Source organism: Odocoileus virginianus, chromosome 20 (assembly GCF_023699985.2).
Source record: "Odocoileus virginianus isolate 20LAN1187 ecotype Illinois chromosome 20, Ovbor_1.2, whole genome shotgun sequence".
NCBI classification, from domain to species: Eukaryota; Metazoa; Chordata; class Mammalia; order Artiodactyla; family Cervidae; genus Odocoileus; species Odocoileus virginianus.
Window position 1 is genome coordinate 35,551,176 of NC_069693.1, and position 16,712 is coordinate 35,567,887.

General features: G+C 41.8%; 1 protein-coding gene across 3 annotated transcripts in view; it reads right to left on the reverse strand.

The window, feature by feature from the left end:
* Positions 1 to 16,712, reverse strand: part of NUP93 (nucleoporin 93) — a 104,702-nt gene that overhangs the window by 33,033 nt on the left and 54,957 nt on the right. For all 3 annotated transcript variants that reach the window (XM_020903789.2, XM_070451270.1, XM_020903791.2), the window contains one exon: positions 5,089 to 5,151. In XM_020903789.2, the coding sequence (XP_020759448.1) occupies positions 5,089 to 5,151 (63 nt within the window). The remainder of the gene's footprint in view (positions 1 to 5,088; positions 5,152 to 16,712) is intronic.

Consider the following 16,712-nt stretch of genomic DNA (forward strand, 5'->3'; position numbering starts at 1 on the left):
GCATCTGAGACAGAATTTTCCCAGTGTCTTTTTTTAAGAAACAGTAATATTTTTATCAGTTCAGTTCAGTTCAGTCGCTCAGTCGTGTCCGACTCTTTGCAACCCCATGAATTGCAGCACTCCAGGCCTCCCTGTCCATCACCAACTCCTGGAGTTTACTCAAACTCACGTCCATCGAGTCGGTGATACCATCCAGCCATCTCACCCTCTGTCGTCCGCTTCTCCTCTTGCCCCCAATCCCTCCCAGCATCAGGGTCTTTTCCAATGAGTCAACTCTTCGCATGAGGTGGCCAAAGTATTGGAGTTTCAGCTTCAGCATCAGTCCTTCCAATGAACACCCAGGACAGATCTCCTTTAGGATGGACTGGTTGGATCTCCTTGCTGTCCAAGGGACTCTCAAGAGTCTGCTCCAACACCACAGTTCAAAAGCATCAATTTTTCGGTGCTCAGCTTTCTTCACAGTCCAACTCTCACATCCATACATGACCACTGGAAAAACCATAGCCTTGACCAGATGGACCTTTGTTGGCAAAGTAATGTCTCTGCTTTTTAATATGCTATCTAGGTTGGTCATCACTTTCCTTCCAAGGAGTAAGCGTCTTTTAATTTCATGGCTGCAATCACCATCTGCAGTGATTTTGGAGCCCCTAAAAATAAAGTCTGACATTGTTTCCACTGTCTCCCCATCTATTTCCCATGAGGTGATGGGACCAGATGCCATGATCTTAGTTTTCTGAATGTTAAGCTTTAAGCCAACTTTTTCATTCTCCTTTTTCACTTTCATCAAGAGGCTTTTTAGTTCCTCTTTACTCTCTGCCATAAGGGTGGTGTCATCTGCATATCTGAGGTTATTGATATTTCTCCTGGCAATCTTGATTCCAGCTTGTGCTTCATCCAGCCCAGCGTTTCTCATGATGTACTCTGCATATAAGTTAAATAAGCAGGGTGACAATATACAGGCTTGACGTACTCCTTTTCCTATTTGGAACCAGTCTGTTGTTCCATGTCCAGTTCTAACTGTTGCTTCCTGACCTGCATACAGATTTCTCAAGAGGCAGGTCAGGTGGTCAGGTATTCCCATCTCCTTCAGAATTTTCCACAGTTTATTGTGATCCATACAGTCTAAGGCTTTGGCATAGTCAATAAAGCAGAAATAGATGTTTTTCTTGAACTCTCTTGCTTTTTCGATGATCCAGCGGATATTGGCAATTTGATTTCTAGTTCCTCTGCCTTTTTTTTTATTTTCATAGGAGGAAGTAAATCAGTTTAAAAAAAAAAAAAGACAAAAAAACCTAGAGCCTTCTACAAGTTTCCTATCTCAGTCTACTCAAAGTCACTCTTGAAATCTCTGACAAACCTCACTCTTATTTGCTAGTGACACTGCAGGTTGCCAAAGCAAATGCACTCAGGAAAAAAAAAGGAAGGAAAACAGAAAAGAAGGGAGGGAGAAAGGAAGGGAAAAACAAACAGCAACAATAACCCCTCCTCCCAAAAAAAGACAAAAAAACACCCTTCAAAACTAAAACAAAACCCTCTGAGGGGGAGATTAAAGCAACTTATAGAGACATACTGAATCATAACCATTCTTAGCCTATGATTCTTTAATTGGCAAACCAGGTTTCCCATAAGCTTGAGCCCACTTTTCAAAATGCCATTTCATTTACAATCAGATTGGCATCCAGTTAAGCAGCACCAAGAGAATGAGTATTAGTAATGCCTGCTTTATTTCTGGCAACAAAGATAACTTATATACTGATAATATCCATATATGTGAGCTCTGGGAAACTCTAAGAAAAATCGTATACTCTTTTTACAAATGTGATGTTTGCATATGGACCAATATTTATTAAAATATGAAAAAGAAAGCAGACTGCCACAAAAATGATTAGGAAGAGGGTTGGCACATCCTGCAAATTTGATTTGGTCCATCTATCCGTGTATTCCTAACGTGTACTCTAAAGACAGAAGAAGAAATGATAATCAAAAACTTTAAAAATAGACTTTCACTTGGTTCTCTTCTGAGAGTCAGGCAGAAAAGACCATTCCAGTTATCCTGGATTGAAAAAAAAAAATACCTAGAGAAAAATCATTTTTTCTTGCTACATTAGGGACCTTAAACATGAAAGCTATGCTTCTTGAACAGAGAGAAGGATGTTGGACAGAAAGATGGGGGGGAAAGGAGAGGGGAAGGTTCTAGGGTACCTAGAAGCTACCCAGAAATGCTGCACGTGTTGAACCACATTTCTTCTAAACCTCTTCTTGTTTAGTGGTCAACCACCTCCTCAACATTGAACCTGTCTGAGTAAGGGAAAACAGAGAGCTATGTGGCAGGTGGACCAGGGTGGGCTGAAATAAAGAGGTGGAGAGCTGGCATCCCATACAGCTTTCCAAACTTGCAACAGGAAGTGAAGCAGTGACTAAGCTGTGGCACTGACCCAAGACACCAGGGCATCACATGAGTTTTTTTAAGGGTAAGTCCTCCGGCTGTTGAAGAATGGCAAACAGTAAAGGCAACTGAAGAGAACACAATCTGTCTCAGAGACACTGTTGATGAGGATGGCAGGGGCAGACTTCCAGCATCATGTAAGGGTCAGAACCACAACAGTGGGAATCAATCATCCCTTGTTAATCAAGCTGCCCACCTGTGTGCCAAGAACTGCTTCAGGAACACAGGAAGTACTCTGAAAACTGGCAGCTTTCTGGGCTCCAGTCCTCAGAATCTATCTGAGAAGTACGCCAGGCTACTCATTTAGAAACAGCCCCACAACCTGAACAAACAGCACTGTCATTCCATTCATCATTAGTGTGATAAGGAGCTTCAAATAAAAATAAATGGCCCAACATTAAAATTCTCTTCTCTTGACCATGCCACCCCTAGCTTATCTTAATTACATTAGAGATAATGGAACATCCAATTTGTGGGCTAATCAGGGATGATCAGCCGCCCATCTGCCCTCTTCCAGCCTATTCCCTTTAGACCCACATCTGAACCACCGGATTAGGTGCAAAGAAGAATGTCAACTAGAAGAGCTAATCAGAGAGAATCAACAGAGCTAAGAACTAAGAGGAGAGGAGGACAGGGAGGGTCTTAAGTGAGGTGAGAGAAAAGAAGGAAAGAAACCCAAGGGAAGAGAAGAGGGATAACCTGGAAGGGTGTGCAGAGGTCTACAAATTAAAAGGAAAGACAAACCACAGAAAATGACAAAGCAGGGAGAAACTGTTATAAACTAGATCTGAATCTTTCAAGTTATGTGGGGAAATAGATCTCTTAAAGACAATTAAGAAAGGCAGGCAGGGAAAGAACTGGGCAACTGAATTAAAAACAGGTGGGGAGCACTCGAACCCCATTTTCATAAAGGGAAGAGGGCAATATGCTTTGACTTCACACCCGCTTATTACTGAGCTGTTGCTGGCTTTTAGAAACTCTACATATGTTCTGATAATGTTGTTCTGTTTTTGCTGGGATGCACCAAATGGGAAAAGATAGGACACATTTGTGGTTCTGTAGCTTGTTTTCTTGGCATTTCAGCAGGACATTGGCAAGTTATTCAAACGTGAAATTACCACCAAAATGCCAGGAAGCTGCTCACCTTTTGTTTGAAAATGATTCTTGCTCAGTGGCAGCTTCCCGGTGTCCAGACAGGTGAAAGGTCCCACCTCAGGGCTAGCTCCCAACACCGGAACACCTCCCTCACAAACACATATGCACACATTTTGCACTGTGGTATGTCACTTAAATGTTTTGGCTGGCTGCACATTTAGTCTCAGTATGGCACAACGTTCAGAGACTGCCAATTTCAGAAGCACATTCCGCAGGGTAAATGGATTAATAAGGCTCGGTGGCATTCGACAATCCTAATTTAATTTCATTGGTCCTGTGCAGCAGGAGAATCAATGTTGGTGAGTAACTCATTCCAAGTGTGAACAAAAAGGAAAAAAAAACCTTAAAAATTTTTTTTTTCAATTCTGGATCAAGTGACTTTCTCTATTTCTAGGAATAAGTACTATTGCCAACAATATAATTAATTAAATTTTAGGGAATTTTACTCTGATAATTAAACATACCAGTCACTCAAATAATGTCTCTGAAACAGATTCTTATCAATTAGAGCTGGAAAGCCCCCCTGCTGCCCTGTCTCACTCACATCAGCCCTAATGAGACACTTTCACCTGTAGGGAGTATTTAATAAAGCACACCAAGAAGCAGTTACTTTTTTTCTCTCTCTTATTTTTTGAACCATATAAATAATATACAAGTGTATTTCACGTGATCTATGGGCTACATAAGTAAACAGCAGAAGAGAGGTCCCTTCACCCCTACTCGTCCTTGCAGATACAGGGACTGCTTTCAGACTAACATGAAGTCCCCAGCCTCCTTCCTGGGAAAAGTAGCATCTTTAGAACCAACTCCACATAATCACTAAGCTGCTTCTTCCTCCTTTCCCAAAAGACCCAGGGACCTGAAAATTTCTTACTCCATAATGGAAGGTTTTGGAAAGGTTTTGATCTTTTCATCCTTGTCAAACAACTGAAGATAACTCACATGATAGTAAAGTCAATGATCTTTGAGTATCCTGTGGGAATGCTTGCTGCAAAATATTGCTGCCCGTATCATGGCTGTTCTGGCTGACTTACGTACTATCCTCTTGAACATCAAGATGTTTTTGTTTGTTCGAAAGAGCTTGGAGAAATTGCTAATTTAAAAGGTGGTGTAGAAAGTCAAATCTTATGACAAAAGGAAAATAAATTAGGGAAAACTATCAAGGATCATAACTGCTCTTCTGAATTGCTGGTTCAGTAGAAACCAAAATGCCATTTATACTATAACAATGAAATCAAAGAATTGCCTTGCTCTCCCATTTCAAGATTAACTTAATGGTTAACTGCCCAGCCCAGGATTTCAGATGCAGTCACTGGATACACACAGAGTTACAAGCATAGTATTTTCCTCAAAAATGGTTACTGTAAAACTCCCCCTGGTGAACTACCAGAAGAGCTGGGCCTGGGACAGAGAATCCAGCTTCTAGAACCTGTACACTCCAGCATCTATGCTGCCCTCACAACAGCACACATCTATGCCTTTCTTACCCTCTTCCGGGACTCTTCGATGGCAGACAGCAGGGCATTGTCCTTTTCATTCTTTAGGAAGCCCTGGGAAGAAGGAGAGAAATGATAAAACTTAGGTCAAAATTAACAAAATTAACCTTTAAAGAATCAAAAGCACACTGTAGGAAGAAGAAGAAGAAGAAGAAGAAGAAGAAAAACCAACCATAAGGACATCTGTTACCCTGCTTACCTTCACCCTCAACAAATGCTCTCAACTTGAAAATATTACATACTACAGTTTTGGATATGCAGCCAGTCACAGTGCCTGTAACTGTTCTGGTCTACGATTTCTTCCTAATATTGAGGAAGCCATCAGCCATCCTTCTGTTTGGGTGTTTTTCACTTATTTCTCAATGGCTGGGATACCTGCAAAACCATTTATTTACATACTTCTTCTGGGGTTATGCCACATGTGCCCCCCTATTTCAGGCCAGATGACATATACTGTTTATTTAATACAGGTGGGGGGAAGAAGAACCGGCCCACAAGGCTGATTTAACATGCAAAGGGTGAAATGTGTGTAAATACAACTTCATGGTAACACAACAGACCTAGTTTTACACTGTGCTCCCCCTATTTACTACTCGCATAGGCGACTTGATTTTAGACCAGTCACCCAGATTCTCTAAGCTGTAGTTTACTCAGATGTAAAATGAAAATTAAAGGAGATAATGTAATCAAATGCTCGGCCCAAGGCTCAATACATGTAGTTCTAGCATTAGGACTGATTAGATCTAGATCTGCTGGTGACATTAAAGCAAGATGCCCAGGGTGACTTCCTTGCTGTTATTCATTGTCTTCATTGCTCAACCTGAGATCCTGGGGAAAAGGAGAAGGTATAGCTGCAGACAGAGTGGGCTTCCATGCCTGTCTCTAGGTTAGTACCTGGCCCTTCACAGAGGAGTGAAGCTAGGATGTGGGGGCCAAGTAGGAACAAGGAACACAATCCATTAACTAATAGTTGGAGATCAAAGCCTTAGTTGTAAATGAAAGAACTGGCATCATTCTATACATTAGATCCACCTGTACTATGGAATTCAAGGTACTTGCGCATCAAGAACACTGTGGGTATATTTATATGTGTTCAAAATCATGTTTCTTTTTTTTTCAGAATCATGTTTTTACTGTTCTTGTTTTAGGAACTCTTTGGGGAACTATAACACAAAGTAGAATTAAGCTAAAAGTTTCATGCTAAATTGTAAAACATTATCTGACAGTTTTCTTGAAAACTTATTGTCATGATTGATTTATCAATCACTTATTTATATCTCAACAACTGTAATGTTTTAGTATATTTTATTCAAACAGTCCCAGTTATAAGGCTATGATTCTTAAGACAAAACAAAACAAAACAGTGGTAGGGGGCTAGATAAGACTGGAGACATATATTTTAAAAAAATATGACTGATCTTTGCACAATTCTCCACATCTGTCATCACACCCCAACCTGGGCTGAGCATCAGAATGCACAATGGCCAGTAGTTCTGGGAGCAGTTATCTTGTTGGCTTTTCCAGGGCAGGCAGCCCCGAGGCAGCACTCAGGCTGCTCCAAACACCTACACTGACATTTGGGGGAGGTGGAGGGGTGGAGAGAAGGACTCATCGGCCACTTGCCAACTAATATAATAGCCTCAATAAACCAGAGTATGTAAACCTAACACTCCATGGAATCCACTCAGGAGAGGGCAGCTTGTTACCACATGCCTGTTTCTGATCATTGCAAGGGAGCCAGACATGACATGATGGGGAGGATTTTAATGGACCTTGTTCATACCCTTCACAGCAAATGATTCTATCAAATAAACAAACCTTTACTATGATTCCCTGTTCCTGAGCCGGTCTTCAATGGCTACAGCCAAAGGCTTTAGTGTCACAGTTTGTAAACAGAGCGACAGAACTATTATCTTCCACTGCCGCTCCTGAACAAAGAGCAGGCATAGTCTGTGCTTTGTTGCACTGCTTCACACCGCTGATGGTCAGGGTGGTGGTGATAACCACTGCCTGACAGGCCTGGTTTCAATTTTTTCTTTTTGGTTGGGGTGGGAGGGGCTGTGCCAACTGCCCCACCTCCTCTCTGAGCTTCTCTGCTCTTCCCAGTGACCAGCCGTCTCATTCTTTCAGCTGCATCCATGTCTGTCTATAACCCACATACACACAATTCAAACACAAATGCAAAGCAACAGACAGTTGTTTAAAAGCAACATAATATTCTGTAAGAAACACAATTTCAAAATTTCTAAGAAATGAAATTTCAAGTAGTGGTTAAGAAACAAAAATGAAGAAAAAAAAGGCATTGTTGGAGGGGGTATAGCTTACTCTCTTCTTATAACCCCACCTTCCCAAAATCTCACTAAATAAATTAAATGAAGCATTTGTGCATGAGAATCAAATTACAGATATCACCCACATATGAACAAAGACCATGAGCCATGATGAACCTCAACAATAGGGCTTTCTCTACAGCACAAGCCAAGTCTACAAAATACATGGATTGTGAATTTTAATTTTTCATCCTTTATTCACTCCTAAAATGAAATGTTAAAATATTTTAATATATTTTATTTTTAAAAACAACGTATCAGTGACCTATCTTTTGAAAAGAATCTTAAACATATTACCCAGTCAGAATAGTGCTGGGATCTGTGTGCCATCTAGTGGCAGTTAGATTCTTGTAAAGAACGTATGTCTTAAGGAAAAATAAAAATCAAAGAACTAATAAGTTGGGCAAGAAAACATCTGCCTCAGTCCAAGTTTCCCCTGGGTCTCTCCTTCCACCTCCCTTTTCCATGTGCGTGTTTTCTTCTCCCGTGAGGCACCTTTCAGGCCCTTCACCTCAAAGACATATTTTTAAAGCTTATCAGAATATGGCTTTTCTACAGAGGTGAGCTGGGGCATGAACAGTGTACTAGGAGATGCCTTCTCCCCGTGGGCGGGGCTCCCTGCTCCACTGAAGATTCCTGGTTAAAGAGAAGGCCCAACAGCTCACTTCCTACTTGAAGATGCCAGCTGTGTAACTGGGACCCTCTGATATCCTCATCATTAATTTCTCCTCTTTTTGTCAACAAGTGCTTTTTTAATCGCTCATAGTCCCCAACCCTTCTACTGCTGGCCCCCTCAATAAAGAACATTCCATAAACATCTGCAGGCCTTCTAAGTAAGATAACTACTCCTGACTTCCCATCTGTATATGCTCTTCTCTGCCAGAGTTCTGGAAACAGACCCTTTTCTAACTGGCTCCTTGAATGGGTTTTGGTTTCAAGCTTTCTGTAACATATAATAGCTTCTATTCAGGAAGCAATTAAGGGCCAGACACTGCTCCAAGCAATTCAAAGACATTATTGCTAATCTTTTAACAATATGAAAGAATAGACATCCATTCTCCTCCCTCCCCTCCCAATCACATTTTACAGGTAACAGATTTCAGCATTCAACTAACACTGACAAGGGTTCCCAACCAAGAAGTGGCAGGGGAAGAATTCAAGCACAGCTCAAACTCTCAAAAGACCAACTGCTTCTGAAATACTGAGGGAATAGTAAACTTAGTAATATTCGGAAAATAAAAATAAAATTTCCTTTTATCCCTAAAAGGATGGAGTCCATGATGGGAGCAAAATATCCTTAGATTTGTTTCCTTCATCAATTATCAATTCCCCTTCATAGATGATGAAATTAAAGGCTCAAAGAATACCAATTCTTATACCAGTACTAGTAAGAGTGAACACTTACATGGATATGATTATTACTTTGTCCTAAGTGTGTGCTGCACATATTTGGTTCTAGTCTTCACTTTTAACCCAATGCTCAACTGACTCTCAATAGTACTTAACTGGATAATCCCATAAAGTATCAATATGTTCTTAATATAGGTTTAAAAGTTGAAAGGACTTTCAAGATAGTTTTCAGAGCTTCCATCAACTCTAAAACATTACGGTTCCATATTAAGATGACCTGGTTCGTACTGAGTCAAGTTCAGACTTGGAATCCAAATTTTCTGACCCCTTTTCTACCTTTTTCCACTCTACCATGCAAATCAGGATGAGATAAACAGCTGTTTTATGCTTGCATATTTACCCCTCCTCCCCTACCTCACACAGGTGAGGAATGAAACAATAAATGTCAAGTTTGGGGCATTTATTTAGAATAGTGTTTTTCAAAATGTGCATCAAAACTCATAATTGGGTCATGAAATTAGCATATTTAAAATGAAATAAAATATAACAGAGATATATGGTATGGATAGATACTGTATTGTGAAACTTTCAATTACATATACACATTTGTATGTAGAAGTGGGTCATGGTGTTACATGTCTTTCTTACTATGGATCACAGACAAATAAAAGTGGAGAAATCACTGTTCTAGACTGTCCACTGTATACTGTCCCAAAATATCGCTATTACTTATTGCTGTGGAACAATAAACACTGTACATCTGCACAAGTAATATCTCCAGCCACGTGTTCCATCTTTAGAAGTGGGATGCCTTGCAACATATACTGGCTGAGAACAATCTAGAATGCAGCCGCAAGGTAAGCCACGTCTTAAGTGGTCCCTTAAGTGTAGGGACCCGGTAGGCCAAACTGGCTTTTAAATGGCTCAGGTTGAAAAAGACAAGCATGAAAAACTGTCTTAATCACCACGCACACTCTGGGTTTCAGACTATAAATGACCGCAGAAAAAGCGAGTGGGCAAGGATGTTTGTTTTTGTCAAATGGCCAAATTCTCTTCCTTTATTTGCTTTCCAAAAGTAAAAGTGTAAGAAATAAGGGTCTCTGTGAGAAAAATTTTAGTGTCCCCTTTAGCTAGGGAAGTGTGACAGCAAAAGAGAGCTTGCATTGATTCTTTCACAGTCCTTTGCTTCCCACCAACAAGTAAGTGGTTTGTCGAAGAGTTATGTAAATGGTTTGAAGTAAATAACACATAGATTTCCTGATCGTTAAAAAATAAAAAAATAAAATAAAATAATTAGTCTAAGTTGGCTCCATAAAACAAAAGCCAAAAGTTTACATGGAGCTCAAAACACGAAAGACCACTCTAAGTCTCTTTCCTTTCAACAGAACAACTGGCAATCTACCCTGTCAAAATTTAAAGTGAGGCAGACACAGCAGGCTTGACTTTTTATCAGAAGGTGTCTGACACGAGACAAAAACACATGGTGAGTGCTATAAAAAAATCTCTTCTCTCATGGAAAACATACAAATTTAAAGGAAGTCAATAACCAACATTCCAAATCCAAATAATATTAACACAATTAAGCAGTGACCATACTTAATGGTTACTGCGGTTGGAAAAAAAACATTGCCAAGATACAAGCAAGAGCTAGGAAGGCAATGAAGAAGGAGAGAAAAATAAGCAGGGCAACAAATAAACTTAAGAAACAGAATAATCAAGAGGGTCTATTCCAAGATGAAACAAGGATTTCAATAAGCACTGTAAGTATTCCTTAGAACTTTGGGTAGTGAAAACGGAAACATGTCCACTTTCTGTCAAGACAGGAATATGAGCTGCACCCATTATTTTGCTTCAGCTCATTCTGAATAAAATATCACTCCCTTAACCTCTCCCAAACCTTCTTGGCAATTTCTGAATGAATGACCTCTTCTGAAGTTTTCTCTTGGGTAAAATTTTTCACAAAGGCAAAACTGCTACTTAAGGAGAAAGTGAGGAAGGACAAAGCAAGATACTGTTTTCAGACAAGCAGCAGAAATCCTGCCAGCACTCTGCCGCTGGGCTTATCAGATGGTGTGGACACGCTTTTCATTAGCTCCCTTTGTGGTGCCTACAGAGAACGCCTGAAGGAATTTTTCAGGTGCAAAGAGATATTTACTACTGATAAAGTCCAAAGGACGAACAGAGAAATCTGAAATGGGGGGGCATTTCCCAAAATTTGGGGAACTTTCATTTGGTTTTATAGCATGGTTGGTTATTTTAGTAGATCAATACTTAATGCATTAAAACAAGAAGATATAAAAGCCTATGAGAGACCAAACTCCTTTTGTAAGAAATACAGACTAAACAGCAAATCCAAGCTTTATTCACCAACTCAGATATTTACAGTAGGTTTCACTGCTTGTTTTCTACAAAAAATTTAACATTTTAAATTGTTCACAGATTGTGTTAAATATATATTTTTCAGATCGCATTAAATTTAAAAGAAATATATGTATGTAATTATATTTGCTTTTCCAAGAAATACCCCTGCAGAAAGCAGCGCTAAGATCTGACACTGTCAACGGTAATACATTTTTAATGCTGCTGGATGACTGCTCTCTGTGCATTTATGCAACCCTAGCCGCCCCCATTCAGCAGGTGGCAGCAGATGCCGCAGGAGCGGCTCCGGTGTCTGTCCCCCATTCGCCAGACCAGCAGACCCACTGGCCCACAGGCAGCGCTGCAGCCACAGGTGGCAGACCCTGGTGCTGTGTGAGCGCCGGGCCATCTGTCACGCTTTAGGCTGCAGGGTCCCACTTTGTACACGGTTTCTGCTGCTGGGCTAAACAAAGGGTCACACAACTATGTGATGGATTTGGGTCCAAGAAGGCGAAGCAAATCACTTGCTCCCATATAATTGAAATTGGTTTACAAGATGGTCTACAAGTTCTCACAGGTTGAAGAGAACTCAACATGTGCAAAGAGACTGTAAACCCAAGCTGTATAAACAAAGCTCTGAGCATGCTTCCTCCCGGGCCCACTTAGGGCCTTGTGGCAGCACTCTGATGCAAGTGTACTGGCTGGCCTGGTCTCTTTCAGGCATGTCAGTATCGCCGTGACACAACGCCTCTTCCAGGCCTCTAGAAGAGTCACAGGCCTCTGAGAGAACCACTCATATAAGTGTCTAATAGCCTTTTGTGGCTCCTTCCCTATGACCCTCTCCACCCCACAAGAGAACAGAAAGAAGAGGGAGGAGGCAGAAAAGGAGAGAGAGAGGGAACAGGAAGGGAGTTGAGGGAGGAAAAGGAATGAGGACCTCAGGCCTACCGCTTCAAGAATTAGCCTTCCTGTCTCAGGAGAGGGAGGAGGGAAGATGGGCCAGGGGGAAAATGGAGGAGGAAGGGGAGGAAGGAGAGGTGGGGGTGGAAAGAAAACAGAAGGGGGAGGGGAGGAGGGGGAAGAAGGGGGAGTAGGGAAGGGCAGAGGAGGATGAGGAAAAAACTATCATAAAACAAACACCCAACTTCCGAGAGTCTCAGCACTGGGTGAGGAAAGCATGTGAGAGGCAGGACTCACTCTGATCCAGAAGGGAAGTCACCTCTGAGAAGGGGACACGTCACTCCTGCGGGGCATGGTTAGGGGTGCAAGGATGCACTGCACACTTCCCGTGCCAACACAATGTAGGCAGGTAACAACCATAGACGCCTCTTCTGGTTCTACACCAAGGCTTCAAGCTAGGGCTGCTTATTAGCACATCTGGTTGCTGCACTTGGAGGATAAGGCCAAGGTTAAGGTCTGCATTCCAGTGAGGGCCATGTAAGTCTCTTGCGCTCCTGCTTCAAAACCAGTTCTGTCCCTTTCAGGGGGCCCAAGCCATCCCCATTATCTACCTCTGGTCATCCAGGAAAGGGAAGTGTCCAGGTCAGGTACTGAGAGACTCTATGGGGTGGGGGCGAGCAGTGAGGGCATAATATGAATGAGTAAAATAAAACACGATGGCCATTTAGTCAGCTAGGGGGGAAACGGTTCTCAGCAGAAATCCCCCCTCCTCCCAAATGCAGCAGAGCCCTGCAATAACCTTTCAGGGCTGTGTAAGCAGCTCTCCCCTGCTGGTCACAGGAGGCCTGGAGAGAGGATGTGACTTGCTTGGCGCTGACACCCACACCTCACCGCTTCCAGAAAACAAGCCAGAGCCTGCACCTCAGCGATGCCGCAGGATGCGCCCTGCGGCAGTCCTGGGCCTCCGCTGGCCGCCCTCCCTCTCCCCACTCCTGGGAAGGGGGGCTGAAAAGTAGGAACACTAAAAACCGAGGGAGGGAGGGAGCGGGCAGGCCAGCCTGCCAAGTGCTCTCAGACGTGGAGGTGGCCCCATGGGAGAGAGTAAGGACAGTAACTCTGAGCAGGTACTGCCCTCCGCCTGCCCCTCAAACCTGGACCCTGGCCCCAAACCAGCATACCTGTTAGAGCTACCCTTTGAAGTCACAAAAACAGGGAGGATTCTAAAGAGAAAACTTTTCAATCTAGCTTTATGAGAGGAATAAACTGTGTGCCAAAGTATGCCCGGCTTCACAAATCAGCTGATGAACCCTCTCCTCACCCAAAGGTAAGACTAGATGTAAAAAATATAGCCTAATATAGCCTAAAAAGTATAGCCTAATATAGCCTAATATAGATATAAAAAAAAATAGCCACTCTTAGGTGATGAAAAGATAAGATAAGGAGGATACATTAAAGGATGATAAAAATGTTTTAATGCGTCTTTGCGGAACAGATTTCCATCTTGGAGATGGATTAGTCCACGTTCAAAGAACTTTGGGTACTAAAACCGCACTGCAGCATGAAATGGGAACCTATCAATCATGGCCTTTACCACGGCCAAAGTCCCCTCCCGCTGTCCCCCGCCAACCCAAACTTAAAAAAACTTATTAAAAGAACCCTGTATTATATATATAAAAAAATACAGGTTGCCTGCTTTGTCAGATCTAGTGTCTTTTGCCCTTGGCAACAGACAAAACCAAGACTGGGGGCTATGAGAAGGACAGACAGCAGAGGGTGTGTCTCTGAGGCAGTCAGGTGAGAACTGAGTAGTTTTTGCCAGATTGGTTTCCACTGCGCTCAGGATTAAGTTGCTGAGTTCTTAGCAAGCGCAAGGAGCGCCCTTAGCGAAGACAGTGTTTGGGAACCATGTGTCATATTAATTCCCTGCTGGTACACGGTGTCAGTCATTCACACTGCAGTCGAAAATCCCAGCTCCTCCTGCTATGCAGCACTGCTTATGCTGATGGGATTGGAGCACTGATCATCATGGCTGTCACAGAAAAGGGAGGTTCTGCTGCAGTTTCTTCTCATTCAGAAATTCTTTTTCAAAAATGTATTTGTTGGGAGACCACTAACAGACTCTCTCTTTTATAACTTCCCGTTGCCTTAGATGGAATCTGTCATGGTACCCCCTTTGCTACCAGTACTTGGGGTTTCACACTCTCTCTAAAACCTTAATTAAGTTTGGAAGTGTTTTGACTTTACCCTGTCAGAGCTGAGGGAATACTGCAGGATGCACTCACCATTGTCACTGTGGGTACAGAAAACACCAAAGACTGCTTCGCTAAAACGGCAAATGTGAGCAACAGGAGGGGAGAGGGCAAGACCATTCTTCAAACACAAATTGCCTGAAACAGACAGGGAGGTAAAACTTTTCACCTAGCCTATGCATACTAGGAGGAGAGGGGCAACCTTGCCCCATGGGACCCCTCACACCTGGAGAAGAAGGAGTGATCTGCTGGGAGGATGCATCAGAATGCCCATGTCCATGCCAGGAGACAAGTACTTCACCCTGCATGCCAAATCAACAGAGTGGACCTAAAAGCTCAACCTGTAGGATTTACCTTGTTTTAATTGTTTGTTTATAAATGCGTATCGTCTACATCAAAGGATCAGGAGGACTCCAAGCAGACTCCATAAAGCTATTTCCGACGAGACTGAGAAGGAACATCTCTGGGAGAAGGTTGCTAAAGCACAGACAGACTTTGTTGCAAGCTCAATCCATTAGATCCATCACCAATCAGTAAGCCCACTAGAGAAACAGTCAAATGCAGGCAGATGCATAGCACAGATTCCGAGTCTGATGGCCTGAATTCAGGCAAAATTGACTGCTTTCCAGACGTATGACCTTGAGAAAGTTGTTTAATGGCAGTCAACCTTGCTTTATTAAACTGTAAGATGAGCTGATTACAGTACATAAACTCTAAAGCCAGTTCCAGAAATTCTAACTCCGTGAAAGGTAGGAACAGGTAAGAAATTAGCATTGTCATGACTATAGCTCACTTCCAAAATAATCCATACCTTAAACCACAAAAGAAATACAGCAAACTTCATTTTTGAAGGCAGCTGACATATATTTCATACTTAAACTAATCAAAGCCCACAGAGAGCTAGAAAGAAAATCAGAATCAAAGACAAATAATGTTTCCCCCCCCCCCCACAGGAATGCCAGTTTCATCTTGCCATAAAGGAGAAGTATACCGTCTTGTTTTCTGAAAAACCATCATATATTGAAAGGAGTACGTTCTCACAATTAAAAAAAGAAGAAAATACAAAGCAAGGAAATTCAGAAGTCTTAACAAAATACTTATTTAAATTTTTGTTTTATCCATATTTGCTACCAATTTCTTAAAAGCAGCAATCGGAAGCTATCTAGATACAAGTGCTAATTCAGTCTTTACTTCAGGAAAATCTCAAATCTCTACTGTTTAACAGAATAAAAAGTAACTGTAAACTGGCAAGGTAGTGCTGCTAGAGTATCTTCAGACTTGACTGAAGGAAGATGACCCGTGCGGCCCACCTCTTCTCACAGGGCTCCTGGGGACGCCATTTTCCTCCTTCCTCACTGCCATCTTAGTGCCACGAACGTCTCCTAGCAGGCTGGCCGACAAGTTAGCTTATCTACATTATGGCACTGCCAGAGTATTCAAAGGTTTGATAGGAACCTATTTTTTGCAGCAGAAAGACCCAGTCTCTGACTCTCTACTACCAGACAGGCTAAAATTTCTACATTAAAGAGGTTTAGGAATCCCCTACAAGCGCCAGAAATGCGAGCCTCTCCCCAGTAGCCACTCTTGAGTAGACCATGGAGTAGACCATGGTGAAGGTAAAGAAAATGGAAAGCAGCTGGGTCTCTGCTATGTCCTCAGAGTACCTGGTACACAGCTTACATAAAGCCAGAGAAAGAAAATAAGACCAGCATCTTTAACCAAGTTTTACTTTCAAATGTCAAGGGAAGGCTTTGTGATAACCCTTTATGTCATCCAACCAAACATTTATGCAGGCAAAGATGCAGTTAAGAGGAGTTCTAATTTGCTGTCCTCCAAGTCTTTTATTTCAAAGTGCAAGCCTTGTAAAAACCAAAGGAAAAGAATCCCTTTGCATTCTACTATATACAGTAAACAATTAATATATTAAATGTCTCTTTCAGGATTAGTAAAACTATATTGAGATCTAGGCTCTTATGCGACAAGCATAAGATTAATGCAAGATTTACGGAATCTTTATGGGATTCTAAAGAGGGCTTAGGAAAACTGAGCCTTCCAATTTCAATGAAAAGACTGATGTGAAAACCCTCCTCTCTCCTAGTTTCAAAAACATCTCCTAATTAGAGAAAACAGCATTCAGTGAAGAAGATGAACAACAGCTACTGCAACAAGACTTGGAAGAGCAGTTGGCTTTATAAATTTGGTATCAAGTTAAAAGATAGCTAGTTCTGTGAAGATTCAACTCCTGAAACAGCTACTAAAGTATTCTGAGCAAATTCTTCATGGTACAGTTTACTGTAAAACACAACTTACTATAAATTCTTCAGGGTTAAGTGCCTTTGAAAACATAAACACACAAATCAAAGTTAAAATCCACTTGTTTCCTCTTAGTAACACCATAAAGGAACAAAGGAATAAGCCAAGTCAAATC